This window comes from Drosophila innubila (assembly GCF_004354385.1).
Source record: "Drosophila innubila isolate TH190305 chromosome 3R unlocalized genomic scaffold, UK_Dinn_1.0 2_E_3R, whole genome shotgun sequence".
Taxonomy (NCBI): Eukaryota; Metazoa; Arthropoda; class Insecta; order Diptera; family Drosophilidae; genus Drosophila; species Drosophila innubila.
This window is the reverse complement of record NW_022995380.1, coordinates 12663465-12683737: the sequence shown is the minus strand read 5'-3', so window position 1 is coordinate 12683737 and position 20273 is coordinate 12663465. Positions and strand designations below refer to the sequence as shown.

General features: G+C 38.2%; 3 protein-coding genes across 4 annotated transcripts; 1 reads left to right on the top strand and 2 right to left on the bottom strand.

Moving 5' to 3' along the window:
- Positions 1 to 12503: 12503 nt before the first annotated feature.
- LOC117791837 (uncharacterized protein DDB_G0280205) lies at positions 12504 to 15843 on the top strand. The gene is made up of 3 exons (XM_034631738.1): positions 12504 to 13795; positions 13859 to 14008; positions 14071 to 15843. Exons 1-3 carry the CDS (start codon positions 13170 to 13172, stop codon positions 14540 to 14542), a joined length of 1248 nt encoding a protein of 415 aa, XP_034487629.1. The 5' UTR covers positions 12504 to 13169; the 3' UTR covers positions 14543 to 15843.
- Positions 15844 to 16080: 237 nt separating this feature from the next.
- Positions 16081 to 17573, bottom strand: LOC117790902 (Bardet-Biedl syndrome 5 protein homolog). The gene is given in 4 exon segments (XM_034630513.1): positions 16081 to 16605; positions 16667 to 16904; positions 16968 to 17375; positions 17437 to 17573. Coding segments are annotated over 4 exon segments (1206 nt in total). The 5' UTR covers positions 17523 to 17573; the 3' UTR covers positions 16081 to 16131.
- A 90-nt stretch (positions 17574 to 17663) lies between these two features.
- LOC117790903 (mannose-1-phosphate guanyltransferase beta) lies at positions 17664 to 20012 on the bottom strand. Of its 2 annotated transcripts, XM_034630515.1 has the most exons (4): positions 19709 to 20012; positions 19298 to 19629; positions 18698 to 19232; positions 17664 to 18379 (listed from the first exon to the last, which is right to left on the bottom strand). In XM_034630515.1, the coding sequence occupies exons 2-4, from the start codon at positions 19475 to 19477 to the stop codon at positions 17979 to 17981; spliced, it is 1116 nt and encodes a 371-aa protein (XP_034486406.1). In that variant the 5' UTR covers positions 19478 to 19629; positions 19709 to 20012; the 3' UTR covers positions 17664 to 17978. The 2 variants fall into 2 exon arrangements, with proteins under 2 accessions (XP_034486406.1, XP_034486405.1); XM_034630514.1 differs by having other exon boundaries at positions 19298 to 20012.
- Positions 20013 to 20273: the final 261 nt, after the last annotated feature.

Genomic DNA, 20273 nt, shown 5'->3' with positions numbered 1-20273 from the left:
AGCGGAAATGGAAATGGTGAAACAGCGAAATTTCACGCCTTCTTAAACAGCATTTATTAAAAGAGTATTAGAAACTCGTGGTTGTATGCGTAGCCAGGAACCCCAGCCCCGAACCTGGTGGTAACACGGCAACGGCAACGGCAACTAGCATTGGCCTTTGAACACCCAAAAGTGAAGAGTCAAATCAAAGCAATGTCAGACAACGGGGGGCCAGTCGGTCAGTGGCGGGCCCTAACATGACATCTGTGATACTTTTTTTGCTCGCTGACAAACCAACAACATCAACATCAACAACTACAACGGCGACAGCGTAATAATAGTTGCCAAAAGCAATTAGACAAACTAATAAAGGGAAACGCATAGGCAAACGATAGAGCAAGGGAGATAGAAAGAGCGAGAGAGAACTCACGCATTCACTCACTCACTCGCAAAGGCCAAAATGTGGTAGAGAGAGCGAGTGAGAGCGTGCGTAGGCTCAATGCCAAACCCCCAATGGCGTTTGCTGAAAAGCAGCGCTGCAGGCACGAGTGCATGTACGAACGAGCATGAGAGTGTGAGAGAGCGAGAGCAACCAACGGCAATGAGAGCGAGTGCAGCAACAGCAGCAACAGCCTCTCTTTGTAGTTGTTGCTGTTATGCGTTACTTTTTTCACCTGGGGCGAAGCTAAAAAGTGCCAAAGAGAAGTACATTATATATACACTCATACACGTCAATATATAGTACATAAATACATACATACATATCTACCTATCATAATTTTGATTTCATTCAGCAGCTTAGACCCCGGGTCCAAAGTTCAATGCAGGCATGTAATTGCGTTTAGAAGTGCGTGTACTTCAGTTTCATTCTCTAGCTCTCTCGCTCTCTCTCTTGTTTGCTTTTGTTGTCGATCTATTGTCGGCTTTTTGCTTTTGCCGTTACAAATATGTTTTCAAAGCAAAGTCATGGTCGATCACAATAGCTTATAGACATTCTGGACCTTTCTAATGCTCAAAAATTAGTTTTCTCAAGTGGATTTAGTGGGTCGTTGTTGATATGCTTGACTTGGTAATGAAGTGAGTGGAAGTTTTCCAAAAAAAAAAAGAAAATAGTAGACAGCGTATAAAAAAGAGTTTCTAATGAACGCAGTATTTGCAGGGGGCCCTAAAATATGCAACAGATTGGATATAAGTTTTAAATTAAACTAGAATTCAGAATAAGCTCTATATAATAAGGCGACAGTCAAATGTGCTCGACATTGAAGTACCCGTTATTCGTATCCTTGCCCTTGCAGTTGCGTTATAGCTAATTTTTATTATCTGATAATGATCAAATTTTTAGGTTATATTAGCACTACAGTACACATTATCTGTGCAAAATCTCAAGATTATAACTTTACATCTCTCGTAACACGATTTTTTGAGATCTGTGTGGGCAGAAGGGACATTCCGAATTTCCAAAATTTAATTTCATTTATTTATCCCTATGGATGGACAGAAAGACATATTTATATCGACTCAACTGTTGATGTTGATGAGGAATATATATATTTTATAAGGTCATTTTGTCCTTCGGTGCCCTGGTCTAATAACTCAAGTTTGGACAGATTCTAATTGCTTTACAAATTATTCAAAGATTCCATTTTGGCCACACCCAACTCATCGTTTGTCTCAAGCTCTGCCATTACAAGCTGTAATAATTATAATTAAATGCATCAAAGCGAGACCAAAAATAAAAGGTAGAAACAACAGAGACAAGATGACAATAAGATGGGTAGGAAAGAAGTACGTATATATAGGGGCTGGAGGTTGGAGAATCCAAAAATGAGTTGCAAACAAATTACGCCGCAGAAATGAGCTCCAGCGGTGACAAATTACAAGGGAAACAAAGCGGACGATGAGAAATGATGACAGGCGCAGCACAACGGTAAAATGACACAGACCCAGAAAGAGGAAGAGCAAGACACTGAGCGAGTATGGTAGTGAGTGAGACAGAATGATATCGTTTTGAGGTCTGCACTTTTAACCAATGAATCGACCATGCTGTGTTCTATGTCCTCTGTACATTTCGCAGAACTTGGCGAACTTTGATTGCATCATTTTGAATGGACATTGCGGCAACGGGAGATGGGCAAAGGAGCAGCTGCTCCTCACTTCCGTTTTGTCCTATAATACTTGCACCTTGGCACGCGTTGTTCCTTTTGCCCATTTTGGGCCACTTTAAAGCGCTGCCAACTGTTTTCGTTTCCGCTTAGCCGCCTGAATCTCTGTCATAAAGATCATGGTCTATTGGCTATTTGTGCCAAACGCATGTTATCCTAATGCATTCGTACTTGACCCGTGTGCCGCCGCCCCCGCTGACTCAACGACTAAACGACTCTATGACTCTGCCTCATGCCACATGCCGCGCTTTTCATTTCCCTGTTATCTTTGAGGCCACTTTCCATAGCTGCGGCGTCTTGTTCAGCCTTTCGGTTATTGGGTTTTACGCTCGGATTTACATCTGTTTGCATTTTCTCTCGGTCCTTTTACCCAGCTCTTCTATTTTCGCACAAATGGGCGATTTGTTTTCCAATTTATTTGCTTCTTATTATTGTATTGTTGGCACATTTTCATTACAAATTTTCGGGTTTTTCGCATTTAAACTCTATTAGCAGATGGAAACAGATATTAATTTATTGTTATTAGTGTCATATATAAGTCTCTCTCTATATATATATTTTTAGGTTATAAATCAAAAAGTATGCGAGTAAAGTTTTACAATCTTCTAACTAGAAGTTTTTAACAAAGCTATCCCTTTATCCTTTACAGCAATTGTTAAAATAAAGCACTAAGTTAAAAATTAAAGCTAAAACTTTCCATACTTTTACTATTCTTGATGCCTAAGCTAACCTATGCCATTTGACAGTTTCTAAATTTTTAGCGGTTGTTTATACTCGTACCACAAAGTTCTTTTGGCAGGCAATGAGCTGCAACTAATGCCTCACAACACAGACCAAAATTCCCTATTTGTTTTTTTCCATTTATTGAATCGCTGCGAAGCTATTGTTTTATTTCGCACTCCATAGAGTTGAGTTCCAAAAAGGTCTTAAAACAGGGAATGCAAACAAACAAAAGCGCAGCAGTACACATAAAAAGAGAAAAAGAGAGCTCTTGTTGTTGTTTTTGTAATATCGTAGGTATTGAAATATCATGCGTGTATAACAATGGACCCACTACCAGGTCCAAATCGGACGACATCCTCATCATTGCGGCACTCGCTGCAAATTTGACGGGCCAGTAAGTGAACAATTGGCCTGACCTGGCTTACAGTCTATGACTTTTTTAAATACCCTAATGGGGGATACCACAAGTCAATTGTAGAAACAATAATACTAGCGATAGAATATATTCTATCGCGTCGGTTTAGCATATCTAGAACCGAATGACGTGATATTATAAATTATTTAATAAAAAACTATCAAAACAATATGATTTGATTCTCATTCTAAGGGAATTACTTAAACAAGTAACTGTTTTCGAATAAATTGATACTAATATTGAATTATAAAGGCGAATTTATTAATTATTTAGATGCATCAGTTGAAGGGTATTTTATCTTCGTCATTCCAAATATTGCTTGTACCGCTTCGTTTTTACCTTTTTGATTTGCATTTCCGCTTCATTAACCGCACACACATAGACTAAATAAATAAGTTGTATTATATGGTTTGTGCGTGTATATGGTAAAGCTATAGCTCTATTTGGCGCGCAAAATGATGGGATTGAAAAAGGGGCGTTTGATTTTATACCCAACACAAATTGCGCAGTTTTAATTGCAAATTTCAGATTTCATTTCGAGGTTGCCTTTTTCAGCTTCAGATACTTTTATACTTGTTGGACTTTGTAACTTTTACTTGAACTTTTTCAACAAATTACAAAAACTCATTAGTGTTCATTTTGATTATTTATTTTTAGACCTCTTGTTATTTATGGCTCTCTGCAGCACCCGCAGCACACGCGTCAATTGCCCCACAAACTTCCAGCGAAAAGCCCTGGGGACTTTCAGCTTTACGTGATTATCATTTTGTTTCCTTTATTATTATTTTACTTTATGGAATTAAAATTGTATAGCTATTCTTACCCTCATGTTGAATTCTTAGTTGTTATATTTTTTATATTTATTTTATATTGTTTAATGCTTTTCCTAAATCTTTCCAGCTTAATATATAAAATTTGTCCTTATTTTAATTCGACATTAGGATGCATCGATTTTTTTTCACAAAAAATGGTTAACCCAAATTCCTAATCTACAGTCAATTCTAATTTTCTTTCACCAAGAATCCATAGTTCTAAAATCAATTACTAGTCCCGGCTTTTTGAGTTGAAAAATGTATATTTTCGAAATTTTTATCATGTTATTAATAGCATATCTTTAGTGTTTTTAGTCCGATTCTAACAAGATTGGTATTAAAACTATTGTTAGAACCAGGACTTTCAATATTATCTCGATTCTTATTTTTTTACAAATCTATTTTAAACTCGATTCACATTTTTGATTTTGATTTTCACTACAGCAAAAGCAATCCAAATAAATGTTTATTTTAAAAAGAATTGCTTAGTTTGAGCATAGACTCTTTTCCGAATTCACCCTTATTTTGTAAAATTTATTGATTCCGTTCAATTTTCAAATTAAATTTAAATTTCTAGTTTCAAGCAGATCGGTTTCTAAACCTGATTTGCATCTCTTGTGTCTTGTATATCTCCAGCTTTTCTTTTTACATATTTCTTTTGGAACTTTCGCCAGCTATTATTTCGAATAAATCTAAGCAATTATTTTGATTATTGTTTTCTCTTGCACACCGCAGCGATGATTACGAGTATTATTAAAATATTTCAGCTATTACAACCCATTAATTTGGAGCTTGTTTCTGGTGCACAAACATTTCCAGCAATAATTTTCAACATACTCGTAGTTTATGCAATGCATTTTCCTGCAGAAATAACAACAACAAGTACAATGAAAAATGCTTCACACTGTGCTGCAGTTTTCATCGCATAAATTAAGGAAAATACTGATATGAGACTGAAAATAGAGAGAAAAAACAGTCAGCGGAGAAGGGATAGAAAGGGCTTTTCACGACGAGAAAAAGAAATTAAATTTTAATTAAACGAGTGGTACGAAAGTGTAATGAGACCCGGAACATAAAAAAAATGAGGCAGCTAAAATGAAATGTGGTCTGGGTAGTTAACTCAGTGGGCTTCCGTCAAAGGAGCATTATGTGTGGTAAGGAAAAGTTAGGAAACCCACCTACCTTTATACTACGGGCTATTTCTTCACTTTGACTCATTTCTATTATACATGCTTTGAATCTGAAAATATAGTAACTTAATAACAATGTTACCAGTTTAAGTACAATTTTGTTATAAACAGTTGTTATTATTTTTATGTTTCGATATAGAAACAACGGGAAGAAAAATCGTATGCCAACTTCCAGGAATATAATCAAGGGAACCTTCAATATTAAAAACTCCATATTAAAATCAGGAACTTTAAAGGTAGAAATATACATGTTTCTTAAATTAAAAATATTAGACTAAAATATACAAATACTTTAATAAAAAGAACGAAAAATACAAAAATAGGAGTTTTATAATCATGTTTAATCTCTTTTTAAAAATATTCGGGTTTTTTTTGATTACTCAAATCAAAACCTTTGATCTTTTTTATCCGTGCATTTATGAAAATATTATTATTATTTTATTTATATTTTGAAGAATATGAAGATGACTATTATTGTAAGTCCCATCAGAGGCAACAAAATCAATTATCCGTGCTCAAACATGTTTTCCCGCAGACAACCACAAAGCTAATTAAACCTTGGATGTTGTCGATTGATGTATATCCAACTAAAAACGACCGAAAAGCCAAAATGGCCGTCGAAACGGAAATGAGTTTTCGTGTAAACCACAAAACAGATGCACTCGATGATACTGATAATTAATAACACTAATTAAAAGGCAAAAACGAGGGAGCAGACGCCATTGCAAAAATTGCATTGGTAGTGGCCAAAAGCGAAACTTCAACGGCTCCTGCCACATAAAAGCCAATTAATTATTTTTATGGCTACTCAAGAAACTGCACTTCGATGCTAAGAACCAAAAAGCTGACCGAATATAACCAACAGAAGCCAACAGAAAATCGACTATGTGCATGTGTGTGTGTGTGTGAACCAAAGGGTCCACGGCCCAGAGTCTGACTGGATAATAAAAAATTATGGCCCCGATTTGGCGCACTCGAGAAAAATGCGCCACTGACCAGGCCAACTACATATACACACAGAACCCAAAACAAAACAAAAAGATCAAAGAAACAAAAACAAGACAAAGTCTAGCATAGGTATAATGAACATTAAATACCCTTTTTAAGTAATTGCAGCCAAAATGCCCTTAAAAGTTGCTCAAAAATATTAAGATAAGTTCTACAACACCTTGAAATTCCCAACTTTGATGTTATGCTATAAAAAAATAAACTTATCAAATATATAGATGTATTTTTATATCAGCTATTTTTGTACCCGTTACTTAAATAATGAGTAAAAGGGTATATTATGTTCGGGAGGGAGAAGGAGGCATCTCCGACCCTATAAAGTATATATATTCTTGATCAACATCAAAGGCCGAGTCGATATAGCCATGTCCGTCTGACCGTCCGTGTGAGCGCCTAGATCTCAGAGACTATAAAGATAGAGCAACCAAATTTGGCACGCAGAATCCAATACCGTTGGTGCAGGTCTAGTTTGTTTTAAATTTTTCACACGCCCCCTTCCGACCCCGCAAATCGCGAAAAGGCACCACACTCACAGTATTAATAATAATACGTTTTTTATGGCTTTTAACATTATCTATTAATATTATCTATTATCCCACTTAAGCGCAGCAAAATCGGACAAGTAGAACGACAGTAATAGCTAACCAAATTATTAAACAATATTTCAATACATGCACCCAAAAGTATGCAGTAGTTTTTGTCGGGTAGCAAATTCTATAAAGTACTTTAATATATACTCGTATTAAAATAAGTACCGGGTATTCTATGGTCGGGATCTCGACTATAGCCTTCCGACTAGACTTTTATCAATTTGAAACTGTTTAATATAATTGTGTATCACAATTGTATTGTGTAGTTTCGTTATTTCCGCATTTTATTATAAAGAAATTAAAATGCATATTCATTTCCATCATTTTCATTTCATTCAATTTTCAATGCATCACATATTTTGTTATAAATTAGGCATACTCCATATTGCAGGGTATTTAAAGCAAACCTCATGCAATAGGAGCCAAAAAGATGGCGCCTTGCTGTGTACAAAATTGATCAGAGGATTCCCTGCCGTTTGAACTATGACGCGATATGTCATCATATTTCGTCCAGTGCAGCCCCATCGGGCACTTGGCGCACCGCATTCCAGGGTATAGACTGGGGAGAGTGGTGCGCGGAACAATGTCCAGTGTCCAGTGTCCTGCTCCTCATGTTGTTGCCATGCATAATTCTCACTTTGTCAAAAGGGTTTCCATGCACTGCGCAAGACCGCAAATCCAGTTGCCAGCTCACATTCGATTTGCCTGCCTCCATTTCCCCCTCTACACTCTCCTAAGTTCCCATTCGTGTTGTTGGTGCATGTTGAACTTGTATTTAGCATTTGGGCGAAACATTTATTGCCTCGGCTACCGCAAAATCAATTTTCCACATAACTTTTATTCGAGTTGCGTTATTGTTCCTTTTGGCTAACTGGGCAACGAGCCAACGGTGGCCCTTTTCGGCTATCCGCTGTGTTTATGGCCATTTCTCCAGCAATTTTATTGGCTGTTTGCCGTTTTGCCAACTGCCCTTTAGTTTGACTAATGGCCATCGCTTCAAGGTTCTCTTCTTCTCCTTCTCCTTTTTGTCAGGCGCGTTTATCACATTTTTGCATTATAGGTTTTGTCAGCATTTTGGCTGCGTTCGAAAAGTCCCCATTAAAATTTACAAACTTTTGATTTGAATATTATTTTTGAAAGTATTTTAGAAATACTATTGGTAGAAAGTTACATGCATCTTTATAAAATTGTTGTTTTGTAAGGAACGTAGATTTTCGTATTTTATCATGAATTGTTGCAATATTAACATTATTTGATTGTAGGAGGTCTTTTAAAGTTGAGTTTACTAAAAATGAACATTAAATTTTAAAATATCAATTTAATTTCAGTGGCAAAAAAAAATAAAAAAAACCGACTAAGTTTATTCTACAACATATCTTAACACAATGTCCTTAAACTAACGTTCTGCTTTTCTGAAAGATTGTTTTAAATCTATTTATGAATTAGTTTGTAACTTTTACAGTCATATAAGCCTAACTAATGCCATTAAAAACTTCATAGCCACATGGCATAAAGCAAATCAATTTTGATTTAAATCAAGCTACAACAACAACCTATATATACATTTGTGTACACATGTAAATATATATGTATGTCTGTTTTCATACATATATCATTGTGCTCGGGCCTTTGAGTTGGCCCCTTCAAATGGCGCAAGCGCATATTCTAGGGGCTGAGATTGGAACTACTATAAGACTGGGACTGTGGCCGACAGAACTGACCAGCGAATCGTTCCATCATTCCAAAGTGTTGATGATGGAAAGTGTCCCACTGAGCGAGCACACTAACAACAACAACAATGAAGCACAAATGCGGCCAATGTGTCTACAAAAGACCATAGAATAGAACAACAACAACAACTACAACTACAACAATAAACGTTAATAATGCTTAATCAATGTTACACTTTACAATAAAGAGAAGAACATGAAACAAGAATAAAATATGGATACAAGTAAGAAGAAGAAAAGTTGAACTTCATTTGTGCAATGATTTATGGTTTTTTCATTACCAAAAAAACAAGAAGAAGAATAAAAGAAACCTCTTCAGACCTCTTCACACCTGTGAACAAGTTGAGGGCAATGGAAATGTAATTGAAATCGCCATAATAGATGGAGAAATACTCCACAGATCTGTATACTATTCATACACGTATATTGTAAGTGTTGTTTGTGGCGGCATTATACAAATCGATTTAGATTTTTTTTAACAATTCGTTGAAAAATTAGAAAACAATGCGCTAAATTTGTTATACGCTTGTATTCAATAATCATTTATCTTGTGCATTGGATTTCTTGATTATAAACAATAACAATTGTGGAAGTTCATAAATTATGTAGATTGCCTTCGAAGATTTCACTTAATTGAATTTTGTCTAGGCTTCTTGGCCAAGTGATTAAATCAACTACATAGCTTATGTCACATCTAAAGTTTTATTAAAATCGAATTGTTCGTGTTCCTGAAGTGTCCGAATTTTCATTTACATATACATGTACATATATTTTCAGAGTCGCAAAAATCGGATTTAAGTAATTTATTTCAAATTATTAGTATATTTTATAAAAGAAAATAAATTAATTTAAAATATATTTAATGTCGTTTCATTCAAAATATAAATAAATAAATTTATGGAAATGTAATATCTATTATAAAATCATTGCCTATTTTCAGGTACATCGAACATGTTAGTATAATACACATTTTAAAAATTAATTTAGCACAAGCTTTCTACCCAGTATTACGCAAGAAGTCGTATCACAGCAGGCAGCTTTTGTCTTGAAGCTCTCATCACTCTCATTGTTTTATCACGCTTTGTTAACACACACGCTTTTTGGAGCAGCTGCGTCCAAGATCTCCTCCCGAGAACTTATCAACGTCATGCCACATGTCAATCCACAGGCTCTCACTTTGCGCAAACCGTTAAGATTTCCCAATGTGCACATACCATAATTGAGGTTAGAAGGCGTACGTGTTATCGAGAAGTGCGCCCAGCACGAGTTAAGATTTAATTTAGTGAAAATAATTTGTTTAGTCGTGCTGCAAAATTGCATAATTGTCAATGGTTAGCCACTCGGCTAGAGGCACTCCAACAGACCCCGTGCAGGACAGACCCTTAATGAGCGCACGACGCAATTGGATGCGGTTTTGGCCGGGCATTTGGGATCGTCCCACGTGCGCTTGTGACTGCGGCATCCGCTGCGCCATTTTGAGTCACCAACACATTTGCATATTGGAAAATTATAGCCAGTGCCCAACAGCTTACCAACTTACATATGTATGTCCGTATGTCTGTATGTATTTTGTATGGCTGTAGCTGCTTCTGGCTTTTGTGACGCGGTGGCTGCGGTTGCGCAGAAGGCGACGCGCGTGGCTGCATGGTGCCGCAATGGGAGGGCGCCGCTGTCGACGACGACGACCCCCAAGCGACCTCCAGCCGCGCCGCTGTGGCGAGGACTTGACTCGTAACTGGCAGGCTGACTAGCTGGCTGGTCGGTTAGCTGACTGGCTAGCAGGCTGGCAGGCTGGCAGGCAAACAGCGAAAAGAGTGCACTAAAAAATCAACTAGGAACGTTAGTTCATTTACCGACTATTAGATACCCGTTACTCAATTACAGTCATATGAAAAAATCAGGAAAAATTTAAAGAAAAAATTTATAATCTGAGTATAAATAAAGTTTAACTTTATTTTGTAAGAAGACCTGTTGATTTCCAATTTTAATTAAAATAAAGAGTATAGCATATTTATATACTTATGTACACATATAATGATAAATGACTGATGTTTTTCTTAATATTGATTTTTTTAAATTTATTTTTTAATATTGAGAAGTTTTGTGAAATAATCGAATTCACTCTCAATTTTAGAATTTAATAAATAATTTTAAAAAATCTAGCATCTTCTTAATAAATAAATTAATGGGAGAATTATTTAAGTAAGTTACATAATTGTGTATTTGGAAGTAAATTGCGCAACATTTGAAATTACTGTGAAATGAGCATATATTGCTACAAATTTAGTATACCCTTCTATACCACAAGTAAGGGGTATTAAAATGCAGGCAATGCGCCGCAACGTCCGTCGCTGGACGACTCTGATGAGCTGTAAAACACGCGTTTTCATAATGTTATTAAAAGGCAGTCAATGCTGTTTGCAGGGGCGGAACAGGGGGCGCTCAACGGCCATTTGACATGCCAAAAAACACTTCTGTCACAGCAGCAGAAACAGCAACAGCAGCCGCACTCGGAGTGCATCCCTGGGTGGTGCTCAGAGAGGCAAAGGCAAAGCGTGACTCTCTCCTGGTTCTGCTTCTCATTCTGCCTCTGCCGCTGCAGCTGCGCAGGCGCCGTCGTTCTCGTAAATTGAGCACCGCATGCGCTTTGGCAATTATTTAACCTTAATAAACTTGATACTGATGCTCTATCTATGAGTTTAGATTGGCTTTAAGCCTGCACACAGTAGCTACAGTAGCTCAGCTTATTTAATTTCAATTTTAGCCAAAGTTTATGGGCTGCCCAGCTAGCGGCGGCACTTCAAAGACAAAGAATATTTACTATAAATCACACTAGTTGCAATATATTTTAATTTTTCTATTTTGTTCAATTTTTAAATTTAGCGGCAGCTCCAACAGCTTAATTTTCCAGTGTTGCTACCTGGCATACTCAGACAGTATTAAATAAAGTTCAAAAAATATATACAATTTGGTCACACTGATAAGGCTCACGAATTTAAAAACTTAACATTTCACAGATTTAAAATAAAACTGTTGTATTTTGTAACAAACTCAATTTAAATGTTTTTTATGACTTTGTTATAAGATTTTAAATAATTTATATGTAATGCCTAGCGTTAATTAAAAAAATTACCCTATATTTCATTTTAAATAAATTCGAGATAAAAGTTTTGCAGTATATTATTAATTTTTACCAAATTATTGCTAAGAACTTCAAAAATTTAAATTGCGCGCGTTTGAAGATTATGATCCTGTTAAGTGAGGAGCAAATTGCTAATGAGGAGTAACGTGGTCGCGAATGTGACACAAGATGTCGCCGCAGCGTATTTAAATTTTAGGTAATGCAAATTGCAAATGCAATAACTTTCCAATAAATAAAGGGGACATAGCTTAGAAATTTAATTTTTAAAAATATCAAATAATCGACAAAAATTTTATAATAACTCCGTTCACAATTAAAAAAAATTTAAAACCTAAATTAAGAAAAAAGAAAGATAATTTCATCCAAGCTACTTATTTTTGACATTTAACCTAAAATGGTTCAGCTTGCCTGATCTCAAAAATTTTGCTGGGTGGCAGCCTTTTGGGTCAAAACAGTGTTTTCACAGCAGTGCTGCCAACTTTTAAGAGGAGAAATAGCTGTTTCTGACTGGAAAGCATATAAATTTGTTTTTGTGGGAGCTCTTGCACAGTTTTAGTATAAATTTTAAAAGCCAAAAATAGATGAAATACATTTAAAATAGCCAGATTTCCCGCTAATAGCTATTTTCACACTTTTCCATCGAACTTAATTTGAAAATAGCCAGAAATAGCAATAAAATAGCTAAGTTGGCAACTGTGTCAGTCAGGAAGAACCGCTCCACAACTGTTGAGCTTTACAGCCACTGCTCAGTGTGGTGAATACAGGCATTAACTACAGCTGCTGATGAATGAACAAGCAGTAGTAAGGTGTAAAACATAGCAAAACGTAAAATTGTGTGCTTTTTTGTCAAAAACCGCAACAAAACAAATGCTATAAGCTGAACAGAAGCTTCAAACGATGGTGTAGCAGCAAAATAAACAATAAAAGCCCATGTGGGAATCATTTGTGAAAGAAATGGACAGTGTATTAAACCGGTAAACGATACGCGAAGGCCCAAAAATCAGCCACAGCCACACACAATGGAAGGCAAAGCAGTAGTAGGAGTATGTTGAATAAGTTTGTAGTAGTGTAGTTGTACGAAACAGCGTGCAAGCCGCAATTGGAAAAAATTTAAGAGGTGAAGAAGAAGCAGCAGCAGCACGAAGCAAAAACACAAAACATACAAGTGCAAAATAATAATAATAATCATTTGCAGCAACAAACAAAAATGTTTGAGCAATTGCATAAATAATTAGCATTTAAGTTGTGCGGGAGACAAAGCGAGATAAAACGCCGGGCATGTTAAAGTTGCTAACCGAGCAGCAGCTGACGGAGCAAAAACAACAAAAAGGGATAGGAGGAGGAGTGCGAGTGGAAGTGGGAGCAAAAGCTGGAACTGTAGGAGCAGTAGTCAGCTGCATTTACCACCAGCAATAATAATGTTGCTGGCGGCAGCGGGGCAAGCAGCGCCCTATACCTACGACTCCAGCGCGACACGTAAAATAAACACCAATAACAATAACAACAGCAACAACAATAATAATGTTAACAATGTCAGCGGCGGAGGCCCGAGCACACCCAGCACAGCAAATGCAGTGGGATCGGTGGCGATTGCGGCACGTCCGACAACTGCCAGCAGCATAGCCAGCACTGCGGCGTGTGCAATCATGAAAACGCTCTCCGTGCGCCTGCATCGCGGCACCGAATTCATCAAGAATACTGTGCAAAAAACTCTGGTCATGTCAGCAGCAACGCCAGCGATTGGACAACAAATCCAGCCGCTGGACAATAGCCAGAGCCTTAAACGCAAGCTAACTGGCGCCGGTGGCATCATGGGCTCTAGCTCTGGCATTGGTTCAAATTTAGCTACCGGGAGTCGACAGTTTGCAGTTAGCCAGCCATATGTTGAGCCCACAGCTGCATTCCTGCGACAATTTACTGTGGCGCCGACAGAACTTCATCGGTCGGCGTCGGCACGCAAACGCAATCCCAGCACTGATAGCTTACTCATGGACCTGTGTCTGTTCAAGCCCATTCGGCCCATGCCCATAACGCCAATCAAAATGTAAGTCAGAGTCCGGTTAAAGCAATATTCATATTATGTTTAACATCAATTTCGTATTTTTAGCAACAAAGCTCGCGGCTTTGAACTGAAGCGACCCAAATTTATGCCGCCCGCCGCCAATGTGTACAGTGATGCCGATGACGATGATGATGAGGAGGAACTGGTTGAGGAACCGGATAAGGAGCCGGAGATTGCACACAAGCCAACGCTCAGGTAAGCTGATAATCAAGTGGAAGCAAATTTTAGCTAAGATGAGGCATCTGTTTTGCTTGCAGCACACTAACATTGCCACAACATGTCACCGCATCGGCTTTTGTGCCATACGAAGCCGACAACAGTAGCGGTAGCACTCAAGCTCATGCTCCTGCCCACAAGGACACCAAGGAAACCAGCAACACACACACCTCAGACTCAGGGGCTGCCGCAGCGACAGCGACAGGAACAGCCAAGCCAAAGGCAGCAGCTGCCACAAAGCGTCGACGTCGCGCACCTCTGTTAACAGTCAAGCGACGTCGCAAAACATCGGCAGCCAAAGATGCAGCACCACCTATAGCTCCTGCTCCTGTACCGGCAACAAAGAGCACACCACAAACAACTGTTGTTGCTCCAAAGCGCAAGAGACGCAATGCAGCTGGCAGCGCAACAGAACCAACAGCTGGGAACAGCACAACCATATCGCCAATGCGTCATTCACCGCCCATGACACGCCAGCGTGCACGTCTACAGATCTCCGCCAGCAGCAACTAAGCGCGCAACACTCATCTAGGCACCCACACCCACACATACACAACATTTCTTCTCTGTTTCAGATTCTTTTCAAGTTAAGTCATTGGAACGCCCTCAAGGCGTTGGAAATCCGATGCCTCAGACTGCTGTATCATAGATTCAACTACAAATCCTAAGTCTTTGAATTTAGTTAATGTTTAAGTCCAAACGCGTTTCCATTGTTTTCCTTGCGTTAAAGCAAAGTGAAGCATCTAAATCATGTATGCATCAACGTTCTGATTTATGTTCTATGTTTAAACTTTAACTCATTGAAATCAATTTGTAAACATTTGTAATCCAATGTCTGATATGTCCTCCTCTCTTAAATGTTCCCATTTCGACTTACTTGATTTGAGTGTATTGTAATAATATTAACTGGTCTTTAAGACTGATGAATAACTAACCGAATATTATATAGAAAGAACTCAATCCTTTAGAACTTATGTTTAAAGTGAATTCCCCCCGTAAATAGATCTTAAAATCTAAGAAAAAAGTATTAAAAATCTAAAAAAAAAAAAGAAAATATGTAAAAACGAAATCAATACAAATCGTAATGTATAAGCCATTCCTGATATGATATTTTCATTAATATTATGTATATTTAGTTTTTTAAGGCAAGTTTTAAGTCATTTTACCATCTCTTGAAAATGTTTTATTCATTTTGTATAATGTTTAATGTATTCAAACTGCCTTTGAGGCAAAAAAAAGCAGATAATGCAGAAAAGCGCCACAACTAATATAATTTTCCTACTTTAATTAAGTTTGTTAGAATTTATAGCTTAGAAAACAAAAAAACATTTGTAATTCATTCATTTAAAAATAATAATATTAATAGTAAAAACAAATCTATATACAACAAAAAACAATTAAACTACATATATATACTCTATATTTAAACACGATGATTATAATGCAAGCCGGTCAAATCAACTGTGTGTTGTGATATGAATTAATTTATAAACAAACAAAAAAAAACTATGACTTAAACTTAACTGAAATGACAGCAAAATTTGTTTGCTTTTAATGCCACAGTGCAATCTGTAATATGATAAATCTCTACCGATCAATCAATATTTATGATAATAGTTCTAAGCATATTGAGATCAACCAACGAATTGGAAAAAACAAGAAATACCTACAAATTGGTGTATTACCATTAGGCTTACTACCGTTTCAAGCGATTCCAAAAAAATCTATGGATAATACACACACACATAAAAGAGCTAAAATACTTAAACACACAGCGAGTTGTATGCGTCAATAAAATCGTCAACAAATATAAATCTAAATTTTTACTATAAGTATTTTAAAGGGATAAACTTTGCAATTAGAAGAATAAAGTGTTCATATAAAAGTTTTAAAGTTGTGGAATTTATAAGTCTAGCAACGATCTACAGAACTGATTTTATAAGAGATAGCAAAAAAGAGTTTTGAGAAAAATTGATATTCCCTTTTTTCTGGGTATAGATAAATATGGATATAAAAATTTAACATCAATTGTTTTTATTATTTTGTTATAATCATAGTTACGATCTTTGATATTTAATACTATATATTTATATTTATTTAGATTACTCATCATATGTTGCCATTTTGGTGGGCAGGACATTCCATAGATCCTGTAGCTTGTATCCGTCCGGTATGCGTTCCATGGCAAAGCCAAGCTCCTTGCTATAAATGGGATCTTGGGTGGTTTGCTTGGTGGACAAGACGCCAAGGCAGCCATCGGCGAGATAACTGTTTAACTTAGTATTGATTTCCCGCTCCTGTCGCTCGTCCAGCTCCTCGTAATCCTCAATTTTAAAATGTGTCGCCTGAGCGGCTTCCTCGGCGGCGGCGGCGAGACGCTGGCGTGCATCTTGCGGATCATAGTTGACCCCAAAATTCGGTTGATCCGTGTAGATGGTGTGCAGGGAGCAGAGCTCCTTGAAGAGATCGGTCAGACGCTCGACGGGATCAATGCGAAAGCCAAGCACATAGGCGCCGCCAGTCTCAGCGGTCTCGATTACCAGAGCAGGGCCATACTTGGACTCGCGAATACGTACCTATAAATGAATGAGTAGGTCATAAATGGATCGCATTGAGTAAGCTGCTCAACCGACTCACGCTTTCAATCTGCAAATAGGGCAGACTAATGTTGAACGATTCATTGGCATCGGCATACCAAACGAGACGCACGTTGGTCACCACAAAGCTGCCGAGATTGCCCTGATCGCTTGAGAGATTCCATACACCCTGCACCTGAGTGTACACCTGCTCATCCGGCAATATAATCAGCTGACCCGCCTGGACAATGGCACCGCGCAGCTTCAGATCCCGATACAGAAATGTTCGTTGATATAAACTATTTTAAAATGGACTCGAATCAATGGATATGATGGTATAACTAAGATTTAATTGAACACACAGATGCACATCAAAGACGCTGGCGAAGATGGGCTGCTCACGTCGTGCCGTGTCGCCGGAGACATCCGTAAAGAGAAACTCAAATTTGGTCTCACTGCTAATGGCCAGAATATACAGAGCTTGGCTCGGAATACGTCCCTTGGTGTGCATGTGCATCAGCCGCGTATTGGTGCTCCCAATCCTTGCATAGCCAATAGCTGGAAACAGAGGTTGACATTGAAAGGAGATCTACTTGAAAGGCAGCCAATACGGAAACTTGCACAAATTGAACTTCTTGTGGACGAGGGAATGCCAAATGATGCGTAGGTTGGTGACCAACAGTTTACCCGTATCCCCTGGATTCCCCTTGCTATCTTCAATATGATGAATGGTATCCAATATCTTTTCGCCGTTGCGAAGTCGTGTGTGTCTGAAAAAGATCAATAGTCAAAGTTCGCAATGGTTTCTGTTGGATTACAGTTGCTACTCACATCTGTGGACTATCGAACTTGACCTGTTTATCCTCCCAGAGCAGATTTTGCTGCAGTGCATCCGATTTGCCAAGTGTTTTCAACATTTTCTTCTCAATAATGCTAATATAAGGTTGATTTTGTTGTGGTTTCGTATTTCCCAGTCGTTGTCAAGGCAACGATTAACTTTTAAAACAGCTGTAAACTTGTCCAGAACAAAAGTACTATCATATCATTGAGACTTGAGGTTTATGTATATAATACATCGTTTATATTTCGACTATGTTTAATTTAAATTGATATAAAACTTATGCGTCGTTTACAGTTGTAGGCCAAATGGTAACAGAATTTGCGATTCAAGTCTTATTTTTGTAAGCTACATATTTTAGCCAGGCTAATTAATGGAAATGCTCTTTAGAATATTGACAAACATTCAGCTTAAACAAATACACACGCACACACTCACAAAGGCAATCGGTGCATCGAATACCAAATGAAACAATTAATTAATAATAATTATAATATTTACAATAATTGATTCCAGAAACAGGAACTCTTTGATTTCACATGATGATCTGCGGTTCGGGAACGCTGGCAGCAATGCTCTTATGGGGCAACACCTGACCACCATTCACATAGAGCTCGTCCTTGACAATTACATCCTCGCCCAGCACCGTGATACCCTCGATGCGCACCCAGCGTCCAACTGTTGAACGCCAGCCAACGATACAGGAGTCTAGCCAGGAATGGGAACGCACAATGGCGCCTTTCAAAATCGTGGAACGTTTAATGCAAACGCCATCCTCGATGACAACATCTGGTCCAATTGTGACATTCGGACCAATGCGACAACCCTCGCCAATCTTCGCCGATGGATCCACAAGCACATTGCCCACAACACCAGGTCCCGTATACAATTTGGTCGATTGCTTCTGACGCAGTGAGCTGAGATAGAGGCACATACCTAATGGTCAAATAGACAGATAGTTATTACAATCTTTAGTACATATATTCATTAACTATCAACCGTGCTGCTCATTAGGAACCCCCTAGAGGCACTTCTCTAGAAGATTATCAGCAATTACAATCAGTTTTCAGTAGAAAAAGCATTCTATCAAACATACTTCATACTAGGCTTTCCAAGAAAGCAGATAAAAAGCCGAATGCGGAAAAAAAATGAGCTAAGACACGTTGATTTGGACAGTTCACTGATAACTGATAATGCTAATGAGCCAATTGAAGATAAGGAACTAGTGCAAGTGCTGATTGGGATTCAACTAACCGGTTAGAAAGTCTTTGGGTTGACCAATATCCATCCAAAAGCCGGTCAGATCCATGGCGTAGAGCTCCTGCTGCAGTGCCATATCCGGGAACACCTCCTTCTCAATGGACGTGGGCTTCACCTCGATGCGTTCCAGCACCGATGGATTGAATATATAAATGCCAGCGTTAATTTTGTTGCTAACAAACTCTTGCGGTTTCTCAATAAAATTTTTAATGCAGCCAAGCTCGTCATAAAGCACCACACCGTATTTGGATGGCTCCTCCACTTTGGTGACAACAATTGTGCCCTCTTTGCCGTGATTGCGATGGAATTGCATAAGCTGCTTAAAGGGAAAATCACAGATCACATCCGAATTGAGTACAAAAAAGGGCTCGGCACTGGCCGACAATATGGGCTTGGCCAGCGCCAATGGCCCAGCTGTGCCCAGGGGTTCACTTTCATGTGAAAAGATCAGTTCAACGCCCAGTTTTTCCGCCTCCACTCGCAGTTCCTGTTCCATTTGCTCGGCCCTATAGCTAACAGCCAGAATGACCTAGATGAATGAAACTTGTTTATATAACTATTGTTATTGATGTGGTACAATTGTAAGAGAGTCACCTGACGACAGCCCGCATCAACGAGCGCCTCCAACTGATGGAGCAGTATGGGTTTGTTGGCAAACTCCACAAGAGGCTTGGGAGTGCTCAGTGTCAAGGGACGCAGACGTGTTCCATAGCCACCAACCAATATCAGAGCCCTTGCACCCGTACCGCCCGCTGTGTTCGGTGAGCCGCACATCTTTCTTTGTGTAGTCTGTGCTTTGTAATTTGGACACGTCACAGAGTCTGCAATGAAAATTCTTCTATATGCACTGTTCTTGTTTGCGTGTTGTTGGCCGACGAATGATGACTAAAGCGACCGAGTTTCGTTTCAGCTTGATATTGTTTTCCCTGTTTGATTATAATTAATGTTGGTTATTTGTTGTTGCAGCGGCTACTGATAAGCCCCTTGTTGTTGTCTTTTTATTACCGTTGGCGCTTTCCTATTGGGAGCCCCGTTATATGGGTGTATTCTAAATACAGTGCGCGAGTGTGCGTATATGTGTGAGAATAGTTTTGTGTATCGACGTTACGTAGTTCTCGCACAGAGTTTATGTTTTATTGCCATAAATGTTCACACAATTAGAATTAACGAAAGTTGTATAGGATGGTCGCGCGGGCTGTTTTATAGAGTTGCACTATTGCCAACTTAGCTATTTTATAGCTAGTTCTGTCTAATTTCAGAGTTCATTTGCTAGAAAAATTACAAAATTGCTACAAGCATGAAATCTGGCAATTTAAATATATTTTCAACTGTGCGTTGCTATTAAAATTTTTGGTAAAACTGTGCAAAATTGCCCACAAAAACAAATTTAGATGCTTTCCAGTCAAAAACAGCTATTGTTAAAAAAAAAACCCTTAAAAACTTGGCAGCACTGGTGTGGGAGGCTGCCACCCGGTCCAAAGGCTGCACCATGTACCATTTTAATCAAATTGCAAAATGGTTGCACCCAAGAAAATTCACCTTTTTTTGAATTTTTCTTAAAGTTGAAGAT